The 26746-nt window shown below is 52.4% G+C and overlaps 2 protein-coding genes across 5 annotated transcripts in view; both read left to right on the top strand.

The window, feature by feature from the left end:
* The window catches only part of LOC116952185 (kinesin-like protein KIFC3), a 49384-nt gene extending 30111 nt beyond the window's left edge, over positions 1-19273 (top strand). Inside the window, exons 7-19 of one of the 3 annotated variants that reach the window (XM_032971311.2) lie at positions 478-651; positions 3343-3490; positions 5658-5788; positions 6230-6341; positions 7787-7968; positions 8934-9038; positions 9251-9381; positions 9933-10056; positions 10657-10786; positions 13015-13244; positions 14088-14216; positions 15689-15748; positions 17373-19273. In XM_032971311.2, the coding sequence (XP_032827202.2) occupies positions 478-651; positions 3343-3490; positions 5658-5788; positions 6230-6341; positions 7787-7968; positions 8934-9038; positions 9251-9381; positions 9933-10056; positions 10657-10786; positions 13015-13244; positions 14088-14216; positions 15689-15715 (1623 nt within the window). In that variant the 3' untranslated portion in view covers positions 15716-15748; positions 17373-19273. Of the gene's footprint in view, positions 1-477; positions 652-3342; positions 3491-5657; positions 5789-6193; positions 6342-7786; positions 7969-8933; positions 9039-9250; positions 9382-9932; positions 10057-10656; positions 10787-13014; positions 13245-14087; positions 14217-15688; positions 15749-17372 lie in introns of all 3 variants that reach the window. The other 2 variants (XM_032971310.2, XM_032971309.2) reach the window with 2 other exon arrangements.
* A 2920-nt stretch (positions 19274-22193) lies between these two features.
* The window catches only part of LOC116952151 (flap endonuclease 1-like), a 28154-nt gene continuing 23601 nt past the window's right edge, over positions 22194-26746 (top strand). The window contains exon 1 of one of the 2 annotated variants that reach the window (XM_032971240.2): positions 22194-22605. In XM_032971240.2, coding sequence (XP_032827131.1) covers positions 22524-22605 — 82 coding nt within the window. In that variant the 5' untranslated portion in view covers positions 22194-22523. Of the gene's footprint in view, positions 22606-23595; positions 23693-26746 lie in introns of those variants that run through there. The other variant, XM_032971241.2, reaches the window with a different exon arrangement.

The following is a 26746-nucleotide window of genomic DNA, read 5'->3' as shown; positions in this document are numbered from 1 at the left end:
CCAGTAACAAGATATAGTAATAGGTTTTTACCCTTTTAGCTGGCACAAAAACTGACACCTTTATACAAGGGATCATGTTTTTGTGCCAGCTAAAAGGGTAAAAACCTATTACTATTAACTACCTTGCCTGGTATACAGGAGGTTGTAGGTTCAATCCCAACCCTGACACCTGTATATTTGGAGTTTACATGTTCTCCCCGTGGTTGCGTGGAATTTTTCTGCAGGGCCTCCGGTTTTTCCGTCCACAGTCAGAATCAACGTGCGATTTGAGTATTTAACTGCCATGAATTTCCACATGATAAGCCACTTCGTTGGGCCTTAACTGATCAAATAAAAAATAGTTTAGTTTTGGTATCTATCAGTGGATTGAAAGAGTGCTGTAATCTATCATTAGTATTACCGTTTGCCGTGGGTGTGTCCGTGCTTATGCGAGCATGCTTGCGTGTGCCATGCGCTCGCGCGTCTCGCCATGCCCAGGGTATGGGGAGGCCCAGGGACCCGGACCCCACGGGGGGGGGCAAGGCCCCCCACGCACTCAAGGCCGAGAACGCGGCGCTGCAGGACGATCTGCGGCAGCTGCGGGGCGAACGGGAGCGGCTGCACAAGCTGCTGCAAGGATCGCAGCGCACAGAGCGGCACCTCCGCTTGCAGGTGCCTCGGGGGCGGGGGGGGGCAGGGGGGGGGGGAGCTCTGTAGCCAAGGAGCATGGCCACGGACGGTGCCATCAGTGCCGGCTTAAGCTAGTGCGGGGCATGTAGCATATGTTATAAAGGGGCCCCTAAATAAAAAAAAACGTAAATATTAAAACATAGACATTTTTAACTTGCATAGTAAAGTAATTGCATTTTTTCATTTGCTATACAGCCAGGTAATGACAAATTGCAAACCTTAAACACCCAGTCTATTCATAAGAGTTGAAGGCAGTATAGTACTATAGTAATAGAGCTAGTGCAGAATCACTGGACCGGAATTGATAGCTTGAAAGCATTTAGCGCGGGGCCCTAGAAAGTGCAGGGCCCGTAGCTACTACACGTAGCTACTACATGTGTAGCTACTACACATGTAGCTACTACACATGTAGCTACTACACATGTAGCTACTACACATGTAGCTACTACACATGTAGCTACTACACATGTAGCTACTACATGTGTAGCTACTTTTGCTACTAGAATAATCCGACACTGGGTGCCGTTGGGTGTCCATTAGGGTTATCCTGGGAAACCTGTCGGTTATCCGTGGACATTCAAAGTCTCGGTTTTTCTCAGCTCTAATTGATGTTTGGGTTAGGCCACAAACATAATCTGACCAGATGTGTGTCATGGACCCTCCGACAACTGACACAGCCAAATAAATGAGATTTTCTGCCGGTACTTGTGATTTAACCTGCCGACTTACTATTTCAACTCTGTGGGTAAATTGAAGAAAGGCAATCCTCACAGCCAAACGTGGCAATTAGAGCCGACGTTTCGTTTGGAAGTATGCCAAACATAATCGGGCAAAAGATCCAGTCATTTGCATATAGCTCCCCCCCTCTTCCATGACGTGGCGACGTTTCAGCCGTGTGCGATTGGACTGGATTCTCGTGCATAGCGAGTCGACTGGTCTCAGCCCGGTCACCAGCGATTGCGCAAAAAGCCATTGCGTTGAATTTGTTGCGTCAAATCATTTGGATTAAGCCTTATTCAAAGAATTAAAAAACCCCCACCAACCTACCGCGTTGGTATTCCTCTACATCAGGATCAGCGCCCTCTCGTGGTGTACATCCAAAAACAATCGCTTGAGGTCACCTCAGAAGTGGTTCTGTGATCTTTTTTCTTCTTAACCGAGGGAATGCGCGGGCGCGTTTCAAGCGCGTTGTGTCGCGCGTTCGACCCGATGGCGCGAGTTAACCCGGTTAAAAGAGAGATGAGGGGGTGGGAAGAGTGGGGGGGGGGGGGCCTGCTGCCCCTCACAAGCCGGGGCACCGCGGCGGGGTGAGGTTTAGGTATTTAAGAAAGGGGCCAGGGGGCGGGTGACAAGGATAGTAACGGTGCAACCGATTCACCCTGAGAGTAAAACAAGGACATATCAAGGCGGTTAATGAGCGTTCGCGCTTCTCCTCCGTCTGCGTGGGGGGGGGGGACCGTTCTCTCGATTGCCGGCACTCCGCCTGAGCTCCGAACGGACGGCTTGTCTCGTGAAGCGATGCCGGAAGATGCAACTCGAATAGCGTTTGGGGAGGAGACAAAAAGTGAAAATAATCGCCACGGCACAGCACAGAGTCGTTTTCGGTTGAACGAGTTGTGCGCGGAATCGGCGAGGTTCACGACGAATCCGTGGACTGTGAGTTGCGATGCAACGCGTGGCGCCGCCACCCTCGTGCAAGCGAGATGTTTTCGGGGCCCGCTGTGGCTGGTGAAGTCATCTGTTTGTCGCCCAGAAGGCAAAAATCGCTTGACCGAATAAAATCCCACTTCAATCGGGGTAATTAAAGGGCGGTGCCATGTCCCCGAGGGTTGTGTGTTGGCATGGGAACGCTGCATTAGTGCCCACGGTTTCTCATTTATATTTTAACTCGGCTATTTACGACAACCGTTTAGCCAAGGTGCGCCTATGAGACGCGGCGTCTCATTGGTCGGGCGCTGAATACCGCGTGCCGTGACGTGAGCGGAAATATTCTTCCGTGTGTGTGTGTGCATGTTGAACTTTTTTCACACCACACATAGCCAACCGTGCTCATTCGAGGTGCTCGTTCCACGCTGACCAGCAATAGTGTACTGGTGCGTGCGTGTGTGCAATCGTGCGTGTGTGCGTGTGTATAATGCGTGTGTGCAATCGTGCGTGCGTGTAATCGTGTGCGTGTACTGGTGCGTGTGTGTAATCGTGCGTGTGTGTGATGGTGGTGCGTGTGCGTAATCGTGCGTGTGTGTAATCGTGTGTGCGTGTACTGGTGCATGTGTGTAATCGTGTGTGTACTGGTGCGTGTGTATAATGGTTGTGGGGAGCGCGCTGCGCTATGAACCTGGTGACCCGGCTTCGAATCCCGCTCACGGCCAACACCAGTGACGATTATCTGAACCGGTCCTGGGCCTCCCCTAGGTCGACTCAACCTCAAATGAGTACCTGATGCGGTGGATAAAAACATCACCACTGGGGAGACAAAGGCGGTCGGGCGTGGTGCTGGCCACCCACCCCCACGTGTGCCGTGCCGGCCTTCATAGGTGCTCGCTAACAGCACTTGCCCCTACAGTCTGTTAAGGCTATACGGGGGATCTTTGTATAATTGTGAGTTCGTGTAATCGTGTGTGCGTAATGGTGCGTGCGTGTAATCGTGTGTGCGCGCGTGCTGACGCGTCGCAGCTGGAGGCGGCGGAGCAGGAGGCCGCCCTGACGCGGCGGGAGTTCCGCGAGGAGCTGGAGCGCCTCGAGGAGCTGCAGGAGCGAGCGGTGGCCGAGACGGCGCTCGCCTCGCAGGCGGAGCTGTGCAGGGCGCACACCTACGTGCTGGGTGAGCTCGCCCGGCCCTCGCTCGCTCGCTCGCTTCTCGCGGCAACGTCGGGTTCCCGCCGTTACCCCGTGTGCCCGCTGACGGCCGTACCGCTCCGACGAGGGTGTCCCACCCGGAGGGAGATTGGGGATTTGGTCGGTGACGTGCACGCAAACGGAATAACCAGGATTTTCGAAATTGAACCGCCGTCCGTGGACGGTGCGCGTAACTGAACGGGATAAATGTGCAAGGAGCGAACTGCCGCCCCGACCAGGAGGGACGGAACGATCGTTAACGACCTGCAAACCGGCACGGCTGCAAGCTCCTCTTGGGGTAATTGTGAAAAATTCAACTCCATCTTTCTAGAACGCATGAAAGATTTCCAAGGAAAATGGGACACAGGGGGAAAAATATTGCATCGAATAACCTCCACAAACTGCAGCGTGGGAGGGCCCGCATCCAGAAGTGGATTGACAAAGGGCTGTACATTCGTAGTACTCCACAAGAGGACGTAATTATTCGTTCATTCGTTTGTTTCTCAGTCCGCTTGTCATGGTGAGGGGTCGCGGCGGCAGCAGGGTGTTGCGGAGGGCGGTCGAGACCTCCCCTTTCCCTGGCGACAGACTCTAGCTCTTCCTGGGGAATTCCCAGGCCAGCTGAGTGACACAGTCCCGCCAGCGGGTCCTGGGCCAGCCCCAGGGTCTTCGCCCAGTGGGACGTGCCCAGTAGAGTTCCAGGTGGAGTCTACCTGGGAGCATCGTTACCAGATGCCCGAACCACCTCAACTGGCTCCTCTCGATCCGGAGGAGCAGCGGCTCGACTCCTCGCCTGATCACGGAGAGTGGTGAGCCCGGCAACCCTGCGGAGAAACCTCATTTTTGCCCCTTGTACCCGCAATCTCATCCTGTTGGTCATTACCCATAGCTCATGACCATAGGTGAGGGTGGGAACGTAAATCGACCTGTGGACCGCGAGCTTTGTTCGAGAACTCAGATCCCGCTTCACTACCACGGAACGGTGCAGCGCCCGCAACACCGCGGACGCCGAACCGATCCGCCGGCCGATCTCCCGCTCCCACTGACCGTCACTCGCGAAAGAGACCCCGAGGTACTTGGACTCCTCCACTAAGGGCAGCTGTTCCCCCCTCACCTGGAGAGAACGATCCACCGTCTCCCGGGAGTGAACCGTGACCTCAGATTTGGAGGTGCTGATCCTCATCCCGGCGGCTTCACACTCCGCTTGAGTGCACGCTGGAGGTCACAGACTGACGAGACAAAGAGGACAACGTCGTCTGCAAAAAGCATCGATGCCACTTCCATGCCCCCGTACCGGATACTCTCCATACGTCGGCTGCGCCTTGATATCCTGTCCATGAAAATCACAAACAGGAGTGGAGACGAGATGCACCCTTGGCGGAGTCCAACACCCACAGTGAACGACTTTGATTGAACGCTAAGAATACGGACACTGCTCTCACTCCGGGAATAGAGGCACCGGATTGCGCACAAAAGCAGCACCGGTACATCGTACTCCCGCAGCACCTCCCACAAGACATTGCGGTGAACAAAGTCATATGCTTTCTCCAAGTCTACAATGCAGAGGAAGACTGGAGAAGCGTACTCCCATGACCCCTTAAATATCTGCGAGAGGGAAAAGATCCGGTCCATTGTTCCACGACCATGACGGAATCCGCATTGTTCCTCCTGAATCTGAGGCTCGACCACCGGGCGGAACCTCCTCTCCAGCACTCTGGCGTAGGCTTTACCTGGGACGCTGAGGAGTTTGATTCCTCTGTAGTTGGAGCGAACCCTCTGGTCCCCTTTTAAAAGAGCGGGAACCACGACTCCAGTTTGCCAATCCAGAGGTACTTCCATGCAACATTGTAATTATATATTTTTTAATAGATCTTAGTTTTGCCCGAGTCAACGCTGCGGGTGAGTAGAATGGGGAGTGTTCGCGCCGTTCCTTGCACAGGCCGATCGCGCCACCTGGTGGCAGGATGGGAGCTGAGGAGCTCAATGCAAGAGGGGACCGCACGGATGCCTCACAGCGGATTATAAGACGCACCCCCCCCACCCCAACGTTTATCCCCTTCAAAATCCAGGAACGAAAGTTGCGTTGTCGTATTCTGGAGAATGCCGTCGTGATCTTTGGCCCCTCTCCGTCTGATGCCGCCGCCACCGTGTAGAGGTGCAGGACCGGCTGACGTCGCTCGGCCCGGCGCTGCTGTCCCTGGCGAGCGACTACCGTAGCTTGAAGGAGGAGGCCAAGAGCTTCCCCCAGCTGCTGGAGACCGGCGTGGCCAACGTGGAGACCCAGGTGGGTGACCCGCGGTGTCGCGAGCGCGCGGGGTCGCGATTGACGCCGTTGGCCGGCAGCACTCTGTGGTCCGGCCACGAGACATTTCTGGCATGCCAGTCAACCTTTCGGACGCAATCTGTCATGTGGAGTATTTTTGCCGTCTTGGGTTGCGAGAGCCTCCACTGCAGGAGATTTATCTCCACTGGAATAAACTTAAGACAGCACAGCATCGTCACTGGATGCTTTTAGAACAATTATTATCCGCTCCTATTTCATTTGTACTGCGCTGTTGATTCGCGGAGGCATTACACCCCTAGAATATATATTTAATATTAATTCACGGCTTGCTGTCTTCCACCGCTTGCTGTCTTTTAGGCAGCAGCAATAATAATAATATGATTTGTTTCATTATAAAATACGTAGGAGATTTCTGTGCCGCCCGTGTGCTCGCCGCGGCAGCTGGCGCGGGCCGTGGAGGAGATGTCGAAGCGGTGCGACGAGATGGAGCGGCGGTACCAGCGGGAGATGGTGCTGAGAAAGAAATACCACAACCAGCTGGTGGAGCTGCGGGGTACGACGGACGCGTTTAATCGGCTTGAGCCACGCTAAGGCTGCGAGACGCGTGCTCTCCGGCCGCTCAGCGCGGCGAAGGGCACCGAAGCTCGTCCGTTCAATCAATCGGAGCCTCTTAATCCAGGAGTGCGGGAACCTTCCCCTTGCCGAGAGCAGATTAGGGCTTGCAATAGCTTAGGGCGGGCGATCACACGTGAAAACACGCGCGCGCCCACGCACACACGCCTCGTGATTTCTGTCGCCGTCAGTGACAGATGCCGGTCAATCAGTATGCAGCGATGGATAAATATCGGTTGTTATTTAATCAGGAGATTAAGATAAACCCCGGTGAGAATCGTGACAAGTCGTTGCCTCTTTTTCGAGGGTGATGATCTGGGTTACGTCAAGGCAAGTTAAGTGCACGGATACAAAAAATAAGTTACCTTAGGTACACAGAAAGTGACAGCTCGCAATCATGTTTTTATACATAAAAGCAGAGTGCTGCTGCCAGGCTGGAAATGTTTCCCTCTTGTTCCTGACCAGTGTGGCTAAGGTGCTTGCAGTGATGGGTAATTATTGTGTGCGAGCCATTTTTAAGTGGCCTCATGTGGCCAAGGGCCTGGCCTAAAGTAGGCCTAAGGATGAGGGTGGCTAACGGTCCGACAGGCTTGGCACAAGTGGGACGGAACCGAGCGGAAAGCGGTCAGAATGCGTTTGAGAATTATTTGGCGGTTGTACCGTGGGCGCTCCCTGAGAGTGCTCCACGAATCGATTCTCGGGCGTGTAAATGGTGGAGCGGTCAGAATATGTCTTGGGATAACGATACACTACGAGCGCGTTCAAGGCACAATAACCGCATCGACATTATCTTGCATGTTGATTGTTATTTCATAATATTTCATGGTTTCCGCATTTACACGATGTTTCGCGCTATGGCAGTGCCAATGAGTCCTGCACGTGGTTTATGTTGCTGGCTTGGTGTAATGGTGTGGGGTGCACTTGGTTGACGGTTCTTGGAAAAAGGAATATCATAAATAAACGTACGAACGAACAATCGTAAGACTTGTGTGCCGACTTAGGTGTGAGAATGTGTCGAGGCTTAGTTGGTTGAAAAGCTTTGAAAGCCACGAGGTGCAGAGCGTCCACGCTATTTGACCACATGGTCACGGGCACTGCGTAAGTTTTGCGCGTCTGTGCTGTGCAGCTGCGCGATCGTTTCCGCGTTGCGTCCCGCAAGCTGTACGGCACGGCGTCCGACGCGCCCCGCCGCTCCACGTGCCGCGCGCTCCGAGCGCTCCTTCGGCTCCTTCCCGTGCGCTCGCGGCTCGCGGAGCGAAACGTCGGGCGTCGTGCAGAATGGCACGCGGTCACAACCCGGGGAGCCGCGCGTTTGAATGTGAACCTGCCCGGTAGGCGGTGGTGAACCCCTCTGAACGCACACACGCACACACGCACGCGCGTTAGGCAACATCCGCGTGCTGTGCCGCGTGCGTCCGGCGATCGAGGAGGACGGGGAGGGCACGCTGGCGCACAGCGTGGTGCAGGTGGACACCGAGGACGACGGCGCGGTGCACGTGGCGCAGCGAGGGCGCCAGCACTCCTTCCAGCTTGACCGTGTCTTCCCCCCGCACGCCTCCCAGGAGGAGGTCAGCGCGCGCACGCACTCACGCACGAACTCAACTCCCTCACGCACGCACGTGTTCACACACACGCACGTACTCGCACACACGCACGCACGCACGTACTCACACACACACTCACGCACAGACTCAAGCACTCGCCCCCAACACTCGACTGCGCTTGTCTCTCGTGCCGCTTGCACTGTACCGGTTTGGTTCGTGAACTGCGACCGCAGACTCGACTCGGGGTCCCACAGGTGCCTCGGTGAGCTAGGCCCAACACTGAGCAGGTTCGGCAACCGGGATTCGTGAGCTCCCTCTGTGAGGATTTGCTTTTAAATCTCTAGCGGCAAACGCTAACACCTCTCTCAGCCTCCCCTCCATCCAAACCTCTTGTGTCAGGCTAAGCCCCTCGGGTGGTGGTGACGCAACAGTGTGTGAGCGAGTTGTACTCTTACTCCCCACGTCATCCTGGTCGCAGTCTGTCCCCGTGTTTTCGGGCGGTGGTTGAAGTCGGGGGCTTAAGCGGGAGACATCGCGAGCAAGGATGATGGGCAGTCGGTGACACTAATGATGACGTGACGGCCAAAGGAGGGACAAGCCGCCCCGGTGGATCGCGTCCACCACGGAGATGGAGTGTTGAGATCAGCTCGTTCGCTCAATGGATTGTTGCATCACGTGACGAAAAGCATGGCGACAGCTTGAGGAGGCCTTCATCCTGCAGTGAATCGATCATGACTTGATAACGATGATGACTTGTGCTGAATTTATTTATTCGGGAACACTTCACCGAGTCTCAAGGTTATTTTACAGGAGGGCCTTGCTATGCTATTCCTGACGAACGAACGTGCCGTGTGAATTTCTAACGAGGTGGAAGCTGCTGGTCTTGTGCTTTTCTGCGTGTGTCGCGCGCGCACGCACGCACGCCTGCTCGCTCCGCCGCACGTTTTCCGTCTCGAGACACCTCGACGGGCATGTGTCTACCCCGCCAGGTGTTCAGGGAGGTACAGGACCTGGTGACGTCCTGCGTGGACGGCTACAACATCTGCATCTTTGCCTACGGCCAGACGGGCTCGGGCAAGACGTACACCATGGAGGTAATCTCCCTCGCAGGTGAACACGGCACATCCCTCGCGTCTTGCTCCACACGTAGGGCCGCTCCTGGATGAGGGCCTCTCCGCGCCGTGTGGGTCGAGCTATGGGGTTATTCGACCACGCCGGACTAGTGCGCGTTGAAGGTGGGCAGTGGGAGACCAAGGAGAATAGAAGTACACTATCACCATCGTCATCATCCTCTGCGCGCGCGCAGGGCACGGCCAAGGCGCCTGGGATCAACCAACGAGCGCTGCAGCACCTCTTCCAGGAGATGGAAGAGCGGCAGGATGAGTGGCGGTACACGCTGTCGCTCAGCATGCTGGAGATTTACAACGAGACCCTGCGGTGAGGGCGCCTTGCGAGCGGTGCGAGCGGTGGCAGCGGGCAGGGGCCCGTCGGTCGATGCTGTCCCACGGGACGGGCAGAACCTGGCAGTCTCAGCAGCTGCGCACCGATGCCACATTCACACGATTAGTGAGAAGGCAAGCTGACAAAACACGTGGCTGAAAATTACTAAATAGTAGATGTCAGCTCGCGAAAAGCATTGCACAACTCTTGGAATTTTCTTCACTTTTGAAAGATCGTTTGAATGTGATCTCTTACCTCTGGCCTTAGGGGGGGGGGGTGAGTGGTGAGGGAGGTGGAGCAAAAGGCTGAGTTTCACAGAGTCGTGTATTGGGGCAGAAAAATATCTCTCTTTAGGATGTCCACGGAAATACAGCATGAGCCCAGACCACGCTGTAAGGTGCCACATAACGACGCTCCCTTTCCCCCTCGCCCTGTGCGTACGTGCGCGTGCGCTCTTCATAGGTGCTTGCAAAACAGCACTTGCCCCAACAGTCTGCCAAAGGCTATAACGGCGGGGGGTTGGGGGAATCTTTGTCTTCGTGTGGCAGGGATCTGCTCGGGAGCGAGGGGCACGGCCGCTTGGACATCCGACTGTGCCCCGATGGCAGCGGGGAGCTGTGTGTGCCCGGCTTGCGGCAGGAGCCCGTGACCTCGCTCGGCGACGTCCACAGGGTGACTCTCGTCTTTGGGCGCGCAGCGGTGGCTAGGAGATGTTAACTACCTCGCCTGGTGTACAGGAGGTCGTGGGTTTGATCCCGACCCCTGACGCCTGCTGCTGTATATTTGGGGTTTGCGTGTTCTCCCCGTGGTCGCGTGGATTCTTCTCTGGGTCTTCCGGTTTTTCCCTCCACAAATAGAAACACAACATGCAATTTGAGTATTTGGCTGCTGCAAATTTCCACACTATGAGCCACTTGATTGAGCTAACATCTGTGGCCAGGTCGCTTCATCGGGCCTTACCTGGTGAAAAAAAAAAGATAGCGCATAGTTTTTAGTCAAATGTAATGATAATAACAGCTCACGCCATCTGAAAAAAACCTGGATTTTTTTGTAAAGGGGAAGTGTTCACGTGTTTTTGTTTAAATTCTGATCCTCGTGCTACTTTTAGTTCTGAATTAAAAGTATAATGTTGAACACCTGTGAATCAACTGTAGCGTGACGTCTCCCTCGTGGAAGTGGTGGGTTTCTCAGTAACTGCTCGCCTCTTACTTTATTGGTCACAGTGGAAGCGAAAACACATTCCACTTCTCAGACGTTGACGTCTCCCAACAGCTGGTGTCCCTGGGCCACAGCAACCGTGCCACGCACTGCACCAACATGAACGAGCACAGCTCGCGCTCCCACGCTCTCATCCTGGTCACCGTCAGCGCCACCAACTCCATCACGGGCACCAGCACACGAGGTGCGCGCAAGGCCGGCCGGGCGGGCACCGTGCGGGCAGCCGTGGCCATGCTGACGCGTGGCCAACCTGTGTCTCTGCGGGGTAGCGGCGGGGGTTGGAGCAGGGATGGGGGTCTGTGGAGGAGAGCTAACACATTTCCGGGGAGGTTCATCCAGGACATATGTTGAGCTGGCAAGCCTTTCCCTGCCCTCTGTCGACCCCCTCCCACTTTTACATGGCGACGCCCACTCGACCACTTGCTCCATGGCCACGGTGAGCGGCGTTGCTCTGACATCAACCCCCCGCTGCTGCTCAAAGGCCTTGCCTACCGTAAACTGCCCCAAGTTTTCGACTGGAAACCTCGAGGAGTTTTGGCACACGTGCAGTAAGGCTGCCAAACGTCCTTGGTTTGACTGGGGCAGTGCCGGTTCAAAGAAAGGCCGTCCCGGTGATCCAAAGCATTTGCAAAAATCAGGATTTTATCCCCGGTTTAACTTGTTCTTCAACTCGGGCAATAAAATTCTCAGGACGTTTCGACTGCAACACAAGCAACTTGTTCTTTGACTCGGGCAATAAAATTCTCACGACGTTTCGACTGCAACACAAGCAACTTTTTCCTTGACTCGGGCAATAAAATTCTCACGACGTTTCGACTGCAACACAAGCAACTTGTTCTTTGACTCGGGCAATAAGATTCTCACGTTTCGACTGCAACACAAGCAACTTGTTCTTTGACTCGGGCAATAGAATTCTCACGACGTTTCGACTGCAACACAAGCAACTTCTTCTTTGACTCGGGCAATAGAATTCTCACGACGTTTCGACTGCAACACAAGCAACTTGTTCTTTGACTCGGGCAATAGAATTCTCACGACGTTTCGACTGCAACACAAGCAACTTGTTCTTTGACTCGGGCCACCTGAGCCATTGGCAAGAACATTTTGTATTTTCTTGCTGTGGTTTTCACACCTGATGATGATTGCTTGTGTTGCAGTCGAAACGTCGTGAGAATTTTATTGGTTTATATTTGTATAATTTTTTTATTTTTATTTTTTATTTTTTTATTTAATTGTTTCCCTTCTACGTGACTTTACCGAAAGAACCAAGAATATAGTGGGCGGGAATATATACAATAGTGGGCGGAGTTACCTGAACATTGGATGGTGCTGTAATCTTGACTTAAAGCTTTCGTGACTGCAGGAATTCATATCCTTTGGGTCTTTCGGTAAAGCCACGTTGATAGAAAAAAATAATAATTTTAATTTAATCATTTTTCTTTTATTTTAATTTTTTTTTTATCTACGTGACTTTACCGAAAGACCCAAACAATATTGGACGGGGCTACCTGAACAGTGGGCAGGGTTACCTTAACAGTGGGTGGGGGCTATTTGAACAATGGGTGGGTCACCTGAGCAGTGGGCGGGGTACCTGGGCAGTCGGCGGTTTCACCTGAACAGTGAGCGGGGGTACCTGAACAGTGGGTGGAGCACCTGAACAGTGGGTGGGGCCAACATCCAAGAAGCAGGAGGAGGAGGAGGCCGCTCACTGGGGGGGATTAGAGGTTGAGTGGGCGTGGCTTTGTAAAAGTGGCCAGGACTGAGACAGAGAGGGGCTGGTCAGCTCACCGCATGTCCCTGGTCGAGCCTGCCAGAAATGTGGTAGGTTCATCGATAAACGTTGATGTATGTAAGTACACATCTCCATATATATAAAAGGCAAAGTTGTGAATATGTGTGTCTGTTCAAAATGTTTAGTGTACTTCCCAACATGCAACAAACTGCAAATTTGCCATGTGGGTACTTTCCAGACTGTACACCATGCAAAAATGATAAAAATAGACGTTTTGGGGGAGGAGCTCAATAATGAATATATTTTTTGCACGGCAAGTGAGCTGTGCCGTTAAATCTGTCACGTGACCCGGGCATGTGGAAGCGTAACGCATTGTAGTGTCAGTTTAACATGTAGGCTTTAACATGTAGTGTAGTGGTTAGCACGCCGCGCTATGAACCCGGCGACCCGAGTTCGATTCCCGCTCACGGCCACCACCAGTCACGATTATTTCAACCGGTCCTGGGCCTCCCCTAGGTCGACTCGGCTTCAAACGAGTACCTGTTGTGGTGTGTGAACATCGCCACTGGGGGGACAAAGGCGGCCGGGCGTGGTGAATCCAAGTCCCGGGACGAAGTCGGGTAGTAAAGCTAGTTGTATATATATATACAGCGCACACGACCCTCGGCACTCGGTCGCAGGGAGGCTGAACCTGGTGGACCTGGCGGGCTCGGAGCGGCTCGCCAAGTCGCGGGCCGAGGGCGACCGTCTCCGCGAGGCCCAGAACATCAACCGCTCGCTGGCCGCGCTCGGCGACGTGATCCAGGCGCTGCGGGCCAAGCAGGCGCACGTCCCCTTCCGGAACTCGAAGCTCACGTACCTCCTGCAAGACTCGCTGGCCCGGGAGAGCAAGACGCTCATGGTCATCCAGGTGAGAGTTCGCGAGCCGTGCGGGGAAGGAGGAGCGCTTACCCACGACCGGGTCGGAGGGACGGTGGGGAATGTATTACAGGTCACGATAGGTTTCTTGTTTTTCCGCTGCTGCCCCCGATTGAATGGAACTCCCCCCCACATCATCATCATCATTTATTATTTATGCCGTGGCTCCCATACAGTAGGTTTCAAGGCGCCAGAATAAAGGGTTATTTGAGATGATCGCTCATTACGAAAGTGATTGCAGACCAAATAAAATAATAGTTTATTGGCACTTTACACGTAAAATGGGAAGAATCAAAACTGCAGAGCTGAACTGAGTTTTTGAGACGGTTGTCGCCTCCCCTGCCTCTCTTCAAGTCCAAGGGCTCAACACCTTCCTCTCTCCCTCTGTCTATCAGTGACTGCCTCTCTCTACAATAAACACGACCCCTGTTTCTGCAGCGTGTTCAGACGCTGGTGCATTTGGAAGCAATGTCATTCCGCATCGTAAGCGTGGAATTTCACCCGCGTTTCTCGCATCGCGCCTCCGCGCGGTGGTTGGCTGGCTTCTAAACGGCCCACTGTTTTGTTCTCCACGATCTGATCGATTGTTTGTACATATGCAGTGAGTCACATTTAAGCACTTAATGAAATCCAAATTGCGTAGTATCCTACAACTGCGCAGGTATTGGCGGCCGTGCTGTACGGAACTCTCTCTCCGGTGCGCGTGCTCTTGGCTGCGCTGCGTGTCGCTCGGCACGATGGAGCTCCCGGCACGTGGAGTGCAATGTCGGGCGCCATGCCGAACAACACGCGGTTCAACTTTGAAACGCGCGTCGTCTGCGCTGCGATTGACCAGGTGGCCCCGGCGGCGCGCCACGCGGCCGAGACGATCTGCTCGCTGCACTTCGCGCAGCGCGCGCGCGCTGTGGAGCTGGGTCCCGCCACCCGCCGGGTCGAGCCGCCGGACGCGACGATGCCAGCGGAGGTCGGTGATCGGCCGTGGAGACCGTGAACTATCATTTTGCCCCCGTCAATATTTGTTCCCACCATTCGAAATGTTTGTCCCCCCTACTTTTGACCAGGTGGGAACTCTCAAGAGGTCGATGTCTACGGGACCCGTTTTTTTGGCAGTGTCAAATTGATGAAAAAGAATAATAGATTTCAACCTTTCTGGCAATAAGATGTTCGGACACCACATAGACTCCGATTGCAAGGCGGCATCGAGTCTGCATTAACCGCACAAGATGAGTTTCATTTGCAACGGTGACACTTGAGCCACCCAAATGATGAAAGAGAATAAAAAAAAACTGAAAAAAAGTCGAGCAATGAAGCAAACAGCAGAGTGAAAACAAACAGAAATCAGAACAAAAAAACATTCCGTGACGCACGAGGGATAGAAAACACTGCGTATGAACACGAATCGACGTGAAACAATAAACTCCGTGCAGTGCAAGTCGGCTCATATGCGGATGCTGCCGTGGTGACGTAATGCTTATCAGACTACACTTGCAGTCCAGAGTTCGCCGGTTCAATCGCTCGCAAACAATGGTGCAGGTTTCTTAAACCCCCGCCCACGTTTGTGCGCCCAGCAGCATTAATGGGTACAGCACAGTTGACCGGCAGGCCACGTGTGGTGCGGTGAAGTGTAGCTTCACCAGGCTCTTGCAACACGTCTGGCCAGCGTGGAGGAGTAGGCCAAAAAATTACATTTCGAGAAAGGCTCTACAGGGCCCCTTCTAGCGGGGAGGCCCTTCCACCGGAAGTGCCGTGAACAATTGCAAGGGCTGCATTGTTACCTCTAGCAGGAAAAGTATATATTTTTTAAATTGTCAATGTATTCACCTGTGACTCATGTAGACTTTTGATGCCTTGCAAAAGGTATCTATTTGGTGTTTGAACGTCTTAAAACCTGTTTTATTGCCAGAAAAGGGTAAAATCGCTTCTTATTTTTCATCATTTTGTATACTGGCAAAAAGGTATCCCGTAGATATAACTGCTCGCCCCAAGCTACAAGTGTTCTCGAACTTTCATTGCCTTTGTACCGTTCGCCTTTTGGTGTTCTCTGGTCTAACACTGGCGAGACAAGGCCATCAACAAGGCTGTCTGGTGTAGGCCAATCAGTGTCAAAGACAATGCAAGTATATTATTAGCGCATGTTTGTTTGCATTTTTTGCCACAAGTATGGTTAATGCAGTACTTGATGCCTTCCTTGCACAAAGTATCTATTTGGTCTTCTTGGTTCTTTCAGTATGTTTTATTTTTATAATTGTATTATTTCCCTTCTACGTGACTTTGCCGAAAGAACCAAGAAGATGAATCCCTGCAGTCACGAAGGCTTTAAATCGAAAGGTATCTATTTGGTGGTTGAATGTCTTAACACCACCCGTTTTATTGCAGGAAAGGGTGAAATGTGTTTTGATTATTTCATCAATTTATTCACCCGTTTTCTTTCTTTAGGTGAAGGGAAAACTTTCGAGAATATGAAGAGCGGAAGCTGCCGGAGCCTGGATTCTCTTGGTGAGTGTGCACTGGTGAGCACCACCACGGGCGTCGCCGATGATGAACGCTTCACACCGAACGGAACTCGCGTTCAGAATGTGCAAAGTATGTTTTGAACAAGACAGGATTAAATAATAGTACAAATTGTTTAATCGTATAGAGCGTCATTCATGCAGTTGCATCTCACAACGCTGCACACCAATTATCCAGTTCCGTACACAGATAATGTAAAAAACAAACCCCCACTACTTAGCAAATTGAAAAAAACCCAATACATAAATAAGGAGAATATACATTACAAGAAAAAAATAATCACAGAGAAAATTAATTAACATAAATCCGTTTGGTCTCCATATATATAAAAAACATAGAACTATACACATCGTGCAGGTAGTTAGGTGGCTCAGGTGGACACCGAGGTGGCACTGCTGCGATTGTAGGTTTAAATCTAGGCAAACAGCCGTGATTAAAACCGGTTTTGTTGAGTGTGGCCAATTGATGAAATTGGCTCGGTCACCAATGACTGCACGTACTTTTTGTGTTTTACGTGGAGTTTAAATTCTACTTTAATTTGACATTTTCCAGATGAGGACTGAAAATGTTGCTTAGACTGTCATGTCACTGAACATCTCCTGTGGCAATGCACGTGAGCAAGTGTGATGACACATGCAACTAACGGGGAGCGGTCATGCAGTGGTTAGCTCGCTGTGGTATGAACCCGGCGACCCGAGTTCAATTCCCGCTCACGACCAATAACAATAGCGAATATCTGAATTGTTCCTGGCCGTCCACGAGGCCGACTCAGCCTTAAATGAATACCTGGCGCTGTGTGTAAACATCAGCATTGGCGAGAACACGGTGGGTGGGTGTTGTGGCGTTGGCTACCCACCCGCTCATGTGCCGTGCTGGCCTTCATAGGTGCTCGCCTAACAGCATTTTCCCCAACGGGTCTACTAAAGGCTACACGGGGGGGGGGGGGGGGGTCCTTGTCGTTGACGATGTGAGTGGGGCAATTAAAGGAACCTCGAAAGTACTTAAGTGATATCACATTTCCAGGTGGTGTTCTCTCACATGGAGTGGAGTTACACTGCCGAATGGGAATCTCTCCATCTCGTGTAACACCCCTCGGCACAGTTTCATGAAATTAGGAGTAAGACATTCAGGGGAGCGGTCCGTGCACTGTGCTGTGACCCCGGCAACCTGAGTTTAATTCTCAGTCACGGCTAACATCAGTGGCGAGCGATATCTGAACTGGACTTGGGCACCTCACTTCAAGAGTCTGCACTGACCGGCAGGGTAAAGTATGATCAAACAGCCCCCACATCAGGTGTGGCATATAGAGGCCTTCATTGAGCAGTCGACTTGACAAAATAACTGACCGTCATCGCATTGACATTTAAAAAATAGAAACATGAAAAAAAACAATTGCATTCTCAAAACATAATCATCGGCCAGGATCAATCCGCTGATGGATGAAGGCCTCTGCATGCCACTGCCGTCTCTTCCACCATGCTGCAATAGAACAAAATAAGCGTACTCTTGGCATTTAGATTGGTTAGGAATTTAACGATGATAGGACAGAGCCTCATATTCTCGGAGTAATGAAACGCACTGTCCTAAGTAAATATTTTCTTTCAATCAGGAGAGATTTTCCATGGCGAGCACAGCTGTCTCTGGGATGTTGGACAAGAGGATCATTCCCCAACTCGTCTGGCAAGATTGGCAGATACAGCACCAAGAGGAATGGACTCTGATGAACTTGTTTCCAGCGTTGTCTTGGTATCTCTGCTGGTATTACAAGATGCCCAGACACAGGTTCTTAACCGGTGCTCTGCATAAGCAAACTAAGCAAAAGTTTAGGCCTCCATGAAGCACAAGGAGCCGCGGATTAATGAAAAATCAGGGTGCATCAAATATGAGCTTGAATTTAAAACCTAATAAACAACAGACCAATTAACACAACAAACCTAGTAATTTATCTCACGTCAATCTTATCTGCATCTCTCTCTCCCGCAATCTCACCACCCCTCTATTTTGATCTACATCTCTTATCTCTAGTCTCTTATCCCTTCTGTCATCTCACTATGATTTTTATGAATTTTGAATGGGGAACGGGGGCCTCACAAATTTAATTTCTGCCTGGGGCCCCCAGTGGGCTTGCATCACCACTGCTCTTAACGTCTCAGAGTAGTGCGGCAGCCACACAGACCTGGTGTGACATACGGAACATGGAGCATCTGTTGGTGTGTCAGCTCCCCTGCACTGTGAAGGAGCTTGCCTGGGCTACAGACCCAGGCCACATTATCATCACGAGCCATGGTCTATCAACTGCTGGTAATATAATGCACCCGATACCAGAGAGAACTACAAGACAACAACCCCCAACACGCAAGTGCCTATTGCTCACAGGCGTCTGGCCGTGACCCCATGTCCAGCGGACTCTTGACAAGCAAACGGTGTGGGACACAGGCGATCTCTCTCGCTACGTTCGAGGGCTCCGCTCCGTGCCTGCCTGCCCGACCAACCTCTGAGAGTGCAATCACCACCACCACCGCCGCCGCCACTGCTGCTGCCTTTTGCGACATCGGAGAGGTGTGGAAGCTGACTTGCCTCACCGGGCAACCCAGCTGGGAACTGAGAAACGAGGTCACCGAACGGACCAAGCTGACGGGTGTGTCCAGAAACACAAGGTTGTTTTTTGTTTGTTTATAAAGTGTGCGTACGTGCCTATGATCTAATCACCCGCAATGCACCCGATGCCCGTCAGATTTTAGACGAAGAGCAGGGTTGGGCCTAGATAGTGCTTGGATGGGTGACTGTGCCATACCTTACAGGTTTCTTCATAGGTTGCTTCAGAGATGGGATCTGGGTCATGGAGGGGCAGTGCAATAAAATTGTTGTACTGCGCTTCTATGCTTCCACGTCTATGCCGCCCACCCCGACAAAGCGCGTACTCTCCCGCGTGGTGAAGTATGCTAAAAAAAATCTCCGCGACCGAGCGTTGATCAATTCAGCGGTGCTGTGCTTACAGGGCGGACGCGTTTACAAATGCAGTGACCGAACGCACATTCCGTGCGAACAAATATTTATTTAAAAATAAAATTTGCTCTGGTTTTCTTTTGGGTGGGGGGGGGGAATAACGAAACTGCAAAGTGTTTGAGAAATAAACCTTAACCAGCCAAAAGTGTTGTGTTGGCAATGCAGCTTTGAGACATGGAGCGCCTTTTTATCTTCTCATTAAAATTGTGCACGTGAGCAAACTCCTGCGTACGCAAAATCTCGTTTGTGCGTCAGGCACGTTGAATACGGTCGTTTGATTTTAAATTAAATTTGTATCAGCGCTTTATATGATATAACTGAGGATTTCTACCGATTTTAATGTGCACATTTTTCTACGTTGCCGTTGTTGATAGCCACGGCATCGTGAAAGTACGAGGATGTCGTACGTGTAGCCATACGACAATGCCGCATCTTTGATATGTACCGTATATACTATGTATACTCTGTATTCGTATGCGTGACTATTAAAATGACCACATTTTTCCCAACTTGAGGTCTGATTTTTCACCGAGGCAGTGATCGGATTGCCTGCACCTCTCAAACCCTTTGCACCAAAATATTTTGCGTGGATTCGGTCGTGGCGATGAGACACAGCTGCTGCCGTTGATAGTGCTGGTGGACAGAAAGTGGCGCTGCTGATAATGGTGTGGTGGTTCTTTTCGTTGGCGAGTTTAATGCAGTCTGTATTGTTCGCTAAACAAATATACATACAGTCTGTGCGGAGACGGAACTGAGATGCACTATGTCGCCGTGTGGATAGAGCACGAGCTTTTAGTAGCGGGGCTCTGCCTCGTTCGGTCGAATGTATCGTCACACTCCCGAGAAACACAAAACCGATGGTGTTCGCCGGTTATGGAGGCTGTCGATGTGTGTTTATCACGGGAGCTTGAGCACATTGGGATTTTAGGCTATGTACGGTGCGAAAGAAGTTCAGCATACATACATGGTGGCAAGCGAATTATCCACCGCGGCAGGACCAGATTAAGGTTCTTGTAGGCCCGAGGCACTTCTGTTTCGTAGGCCTTCCGTGATAACTTTCGACAGTTGGTACTGCTGCCTATGTTACCACTACCACGGCTGTCACTCGCTAAAGCTGATAAAAAAAATAAACATTTCTCCGACCAAGCGTAGGCACTACTCTCGAATTGAGAGTGATAGTGCGAAAAACGCCATTTGAAGATGTTATTTGCCCATTTTGCAATAAAAAAATTCTAAAAAAAAGTTCACCTGCGGTGTTAATTTCTCTCGCCGTATGAAAAAAAAACATTGACATGACTGCCTCTTTGTGTATACACTGTGCCTATCCTTGCTAAATATACATATTTATGCAATAATATTTAATGGTTACATTTTTGATCATACAAACAAAAAAATGGTCAACATTTTTTTGTAGGCCCTTTAATTTCCGTAGTACTTCGCCACAGTGCCGATTGTGGCCTATTTGATAATACGGCCCTGCACCGGGCTCCATGTTTTGGGAACCAACTTTTAAAATGTTAATTTGTTGGGGTTTTAAAATATTAATTTGTTGGGGTTTTTAAAATCGCCATCACCTTAGATGGTCACCACGTTAATGCAAACGTTTAGCTCGCTAACCCTTTTTAAATCACTGATATTGGTGTCACTTGCGGTCACCTGCACTGTGTAAAGGATTTCCTTGGAGGTATATATTTCAAAAAAGGTAAGTCTTTATTTACAACTAGCTTTACTACCCGGCTTCGCTCGGGACTTGGATTCAACACGGCTAGCCGCCTTTGTCTCACCACCACACCACTTACTCGTTTGAGGCTGAGTCGACCTAGGGGAGGCCCAGCACCGGTTCAAATAATCGTCACCGGCGGTGGCCGTGAGCGGGATTCGAACTCGGGTCGCCGGGTTTGTAGTGCAGCGCGCTAACCACTACACTACAATGCGTTACGCTTCCACATGCGCGGGTCACGTGACAGATTTGACGTGACAGCTCACTTGCCGTGCAAAAAAAATATGCATTGAGCTCCCCTCCCCCCAAAAAAAGTGTATTTTTATTATTTTTGCATGGTGTACAGTCTGGAAAGTACCCACATGGCAAATTTGAAGTTTGTTGCATGTCGGGAAGTACGCTAAACATTTTGAACAGACACATTCACAACTTTGCCTTTTATATACATGGAGATAATTAGAGAGTCGGTACAGCTCCGCTGAACCCAGCCCAGCTGCACTCCGTCTTGGTTGTCATCTTCCAGTCTGGCCTCAGCCTTGCGCCCTGAACCGAGTTCGGGCTCCCCCTTAGATACCCTCTTTAGTTACGCGTTTCACAAGGGGATATAGTCCCCACGAGTATGGGATTATTTTACATAGTTGTTGCTCAACGCTGAACACAGGCCCCAGCACAAAGGGGAGAATGGCGTCAGGACCAACAATGGCCCCTCCATTTTTCATACATGGTTAACACAGCTTATCCCTGCGTCTAGTACCTCCTAGTACGCCGATTAAAGGGGAGCATCCATTTACATCACAACACAAAAACCACCGGTACATCCGCCGCAACCGTCGCTCCAGATCTCAAAGTCCATCAGCGCGTGATTAAGCGGCACGCTCGCTCCAGCCCTGCTCCCTTCTGGCATCGCTTGGATGACTCCCTCTGTGCCCCCCCACCGCCTTCTCTTCGTCAAGGTCTCTCGAATGGCAATCTGGGAGAGCCACAAGTCGGTGGTCTTCGATTGTTGGCTCTGGGGTCTCGACGATAAGCCCCCGAGACTCCTGGGATGTGTAAGTCCCAGTCTGTCCGTCTGTCCGCTACGACGTGGCACAGCATCGCAGACAGCGTGCGGTTGAGCTGTCCCACCTGGCCATCGGTGCTGGGGGTGGAATGGCGATGTTCGAATTTTCTTTGCGCCCAAAATTTTGCGCGACGTTTGTTCGTTCGTAAACACCGACAAAATAACACCTACACTTTTGAGGGATGGTAAGTTTAAATTAAGTGCATCTACCCGCTCTTGCATTCTCTTAGAAAAAAATCGTTTAAATCTGCTACAAACCGTGCCAAAGTGCGGTAGGAAGCACAGAGAGACGGGTGTTGACAAAGTTCCATCCAGCAGTGGATTCGACCCTGGCTGCTTCTGAGCATGGTGCGACGCGAGTCGTAACGAATATAAAAGTGCGGTACTTTCGCGATGAAGCTGAATTAAATAATCTGTAATACCGACAATGAATGACATTCACACACCGTGCAACATTCACACACACACAGGCTCGCTCGCATTCACTCTGCACGCTCAATGAAAACACGCGCACGGCAAATTCCCAAATGCGTGCAAGGGGGTGAAAGAGTCCCTCCCGAAAAACCAAAACCGTTCCACTGCTCGCCGCACCAACACCAGCGAAACGAGAGAATAAATATCCCTCGCGCCTCCACACGTGGCCACTGCTGCTACACCGAGTGACGGGGATTTAAAGGACGCTCCCGAGCAGGCAAACGCGTGCGTGTGCTCGCCCACTCGCTCGCTGCTGCTGCTGCTTGCGGTGCACGCTCTGTTTAAAGGGACTCCGAAATCGCCATTTCGCGATTCGTGCATTAGCGGGGGGGTTGGCGAATCGATTCTGCTGCGCTGTGCGAGTCTCGATCGCACCACCGTTGCTAAAAACAAAAACTCAAAGACATCGTTCCCCCCCAATCTCCCGATCTGCTTCGCGAGGATCAACTCCCCCACCCCCGCTGCTCCTTCAGCGTCGGAGAACTGTGTTCGACACAGAGATGGGGATTCTGAAGCTCACCGACCTGATCTCTGACGAGGCGGGCGCTGCCGTGCACTATAAGGTGCTTGAGGACTACCGAGGTAGGAGCACACAGCTGGGGGGGCATTTAAACCCCGCATGCAACTCACGCATACACACACGCGCACAAACACGCGCACACACACGCGCACAAACACGCACATGCGCGCTCTAAATAACATCATCTGCAGGGGTGGCAGCAGCAGAGCCGTGCAACATCATCGCCTTCATCATCAACATTATTGAGCGTCGCCGTTGTTGTCATCAAAATAACCACCACCATCATCGTGATCATCAACATCGTCATCATCAACATCGTGATCATCAACATCGTCGTGGTCTTTGTTATCAACGTTGTTGTGGACGTCATCATCATTATGAGCGTCACCGTCTTCGTTACCACCACCGTCGTCGTCATCATCATCATCACCGTCATCATCATCGTCGTCATCATCATCACCGTCATTGTCATCATCATCACCGTCATTATCATCATCACCGTCATCGTCGTCATCATCATCGTCGTCATAATCGTCACCACCGTCATCATCGTCGTCATAAACCCTGTCATCATCGTCGTCGTCATAATTACCACCGTCATCATCACCACCGTCATCGTCGTCGACAACATCAACACTGGTCGTCATCATCGTCATCATTACCACCGTCATCATAGTCGTCGTCGTCAACATCAACGCTGGTCGTCATCATCATCGTCGTCATAATCACCACGGTCATCATCATCATCGTCGTCATCATATGCATGCATGCACGCGCGCGCGCAGGGAGCAATGGCCGTGATCGGCGTCCCGACATGAAATGTTGAAAAAACACAACAAGGGGGCAGATTTGCATTCTCCCTGCTCGACATGGCAGCCGGGGAGAGGGGGGGGGTCTGTCTCGATGTTCGAGCGAGCGAGCGGCTGTGACGATCGGAGAGACACCATCGGCAATCATCTCTTATCCGTGCTGCTGCTGCTGGTGGTGGTGGTGGCTGCTGTCTCGGGGCGAGGGATAAAAACGAGGCTGTTGCGGATGATGATTGTTGTTGTTGCTGCTGCTGCTGCATGATCTTGGAGGCGGGGTGGGAGGGAGGCTGCTGTTGTTCGCTGCTGGGTACCGGCTATATATATGTTTACCGTATCAGCGGTGAGCTGTGTGGTGGTGGTGTGGTCAGTTATTGCGTCGGTCAGTGTTTTTGTGTGTGAGCAATGTCGCTGGCTGTATTGCTAGCTGTGTAAGCAGCATTTTGTGAGCTATATATGTACTGCTAGTATCCTGTTTTTTTTGCGAGCTCTGTGTATGCTATGTGAAAGCTGTGCTGTATTTTTTTTTAGTTACCATCTACGCTGTGCCGTGTTGTTGAGCGGTGTAACATTTTTCTTCTGAGCTATGCGCTGGCTGTGTGCAGGAGTCGCCGACTGTGTTTTTTTGTGAGCTGTGCAGTTGGCGCTGTGCCATGTAGTGGGTTTTTTTTTGCCAGAGCTTTGTGCTGCAGTCGGCACTGTTATTTTTGCGAGGTGTGTACGTGTGTGTGTCTACGTGTGTGTGTGGGGAGCGGTGGTGGTCGCGGTTAGCACGCTGCGTTACGAACCTGGTGACCCGAGTTCGATTCCCCGCTCACGGCCAACACCGGTGACGGTTATCTGAACCGGTCCGGTGCCTCCCCTAGGTCGACTCGGCCTCAAATGAGTACCTGGTGCGGTGTGTAAACATCGCCACTGGGGAGACAAAGGCGGCCGGGCGTGGTGCTGGCCACCCACCCCCTCGTGTGCCGTGCCGGCCTTCATAGGTGCTCGCTAACAGCACTTGCCCCTACAGGCCTGTTGACGCGGGGGGTTCTTCTTTGTCTTCGTCGTGTGCCTCGCGCGAGCCGAGTTTTTTTGTGCGAGTTACGAGCCAAGAAGTCTGGCGAGCTGCGTCGTGTTTATTTGAGCCGTGCACTAGGAAATATGCAAGTGTGTGTGTGTGAGCTATGTGCTAGGTGTGTGTGTGTGAGCTATGTGCTAGTTGTGTGTGAGCTATGTGCTAGGTGTGTGTGTGTGAGTGCTAGGTGTGTGTGAGCTATGTGCTAGGTGTGTGTGTGCTATGTGCTAGGTGTGTGTGTGAGCTATGTGCTAGGTGTGTGAGCTATGTGCGAGGTGTGTGTGTGTGAGCTATGTGCTAGTTGTGTGTGTGTGAGCTATGTGCTAGGTGTGTGAGCTATGTGCTAGGTGTGTGTGTGTGAGCTATGTGCTAGGTGTGTGTGTGAGCTATGTGCTAGGTGTGTGTGTGAGCTATGTGCTAGGTGTGTGTGTGTGAGCTATGTGCTAGGTGTGTGTGTGAGTGCTAGGTGTGTGAGCTATGTGCTAGGTGTGTGTGTGAGCTATGTGCTAGGTGTGTGTGAGCTATGTGCTAGGTGTGTGTGTGAGTGCTAGGTGTGTGTGTGAGTGCTAGGTGTGTGTGTGTGAGTGCTAGGTGTGTGTGTGAGTGCTAGGTGTGTGTGTGTGAGTGCTATGTGCTAGGTGTGTGTGTGTGAGTGCTAGGTGTGTGTGAGCTGTGTGCTAGGTGTGTGTGTGAGTGCTAGGTGTGTGTGTGTGTGAGTGCTAGGTGTGTGTGTGAGTGCTAGGTGTGTGTGTGTGAGTGCTAGGTGTGTGTGTGTGAGTGCTAGGTGTGTGTGTGTGAGTGCTAGGTGTGTGTGTGTGAGTGCTAGGTGTGTGTGTGAGTGCTAGGTGTGTGTGTGAGTGCTAGGTGTGTGTGTTAGTGCTAGGTGTGTGTGTGAGTGCTAGGTGTGTGAGTGAGTGCTAGGTGTGTGTGTGAGTGCTAGGTGTGTGTGTGTGAGTGCTAGGTGTGTGTGTGTGAGTGCTAGGTGTGTGTGTTAGTGCTAGGTGTGTGTGTGAGTGCTAGGTGTGTGTGAGTGCTAGGTGTGTGTGTGCGTGCTAGGTGTGTGTGAGTGCTATGTGCTAGGTGTGTGTGTGTGAGTGAGTGCTGTGTTGTGCGCCGTGGTGGAGCAGTAAGTCCGCTGCGCTGTGAACCCAGCCACCCGAGTTCGGTTCCCGCTCACGGCCAACGCCACTGACGATTATTTGAACTGGTCCTGGGCATCCCCTAGGTCGACTCGGCCTCAAACGAGTACCTGTGCGTAAACATCGCCACTAGGGAGACAAAGGCGGTCGGGCGTGGTGTTGGCCACGCACCCCCTCGCGTACATCATCCCGGTCTTTCGTAGGTGCTCGCTAACAGCACTTGCCCCAACAGTCTGGTCAGGCTACACAGGAGGGGGGGGGGGGTCTTTGTCTTTGTGGTCGCTGCGGAGTCTGGGATTATTTCTCCTGGAATATTTCTCGGGGCCTCTCAAACCCAGCCCGAACCCCCCCCCCGCCCCCAAACACAGCTCCGACTGAAAAGGAACCCTCCCTGCTGTGAGTGCTACATGCGTGTGAGCCGGGTGCGTGTTCGTTGTGCGTGCTGCTGTGAGAGCTACATGCGTGTGTCCGTGCTGTTGGGAGCTGCGCGCGTGTGTGTGGGGGGGGCGTGTGTGCGCGTGGGGGTAGGGGGCGTGTGGGGGGGGGGGCGTGTGTGCGCGTGTGGGGGGGGGGCGTGTGTGCGCGTGGGGGGGGGGGGGCGTGTGTGTGCGTGGGGGGGGGGGGCGTGTGTGCGTGGGGGGGGGTGTGTGCGTGGGGGGGCGCTACGCTACAAACCCGGCCACCCGAGTTAAATTGCCAATGCCAGCGACGATTATCTGAAACGGTCCTGGGTCTGCCCGAGGTCGACTCAGCCTTAAATGAGTACATGGAGCGATGGTGTAAACATCGCCACTGGAGAGACAAAAGCGGCCGGGCGTGGTGCTGGGCAACCCCCCCCCCCCCCATTCGTGTGCCGTTCCGGCCATTACAGGGGCTCGCTAACACGACTTGCCTCCAGCAGTCTGTTCAGGCTATACAGGAGATCTTTGTCTTTGTGGCGGTGGTGATGGGGGGTAGTGGTGGAAGCAGCAGCTGCTGCTATTGTGCGAGCCGCGCACGGCCCAGAGGCCCCCCCCCCCTAGCGGCCGGAGCGCGGCTGTGCCCATCCCGCGCCGCGTCCTCGATTCACCCCGAGCCGTGATCGAGAGCCTCCCCGCCTCCCCTCCCCTCCCTCCCCTCCCTCCCCCACCAGCCACACACGCCCCCCCTGTCCCCAACAGCGCGGCTCAGGGGTCACGTCCGTGAACCAGGCAATGAC

The sequence above is a fragment of the Petromyzon marinus genome, chromosome 45, assembly GCF_048934315.1.
Source record: "Petromyzon marinus isolate PM22_M1 ecotype Great Lakes invasive population chromosome 45, UKy_Petmar_22M1.pri1.0, whole genome shotgun sequence".
Classification (NCBI taxonomy): Eukaryota; Metazoa; Chordata; class Hyperoartia; order Petromyzontiformes; family Petromyzontidae; genus Petromyzon; species Petromyzon marinus.
Note: the sequence above shows the minus strand (reverse complement) of the source record. Positions and strands in the feature narration are given on the sequence as shown.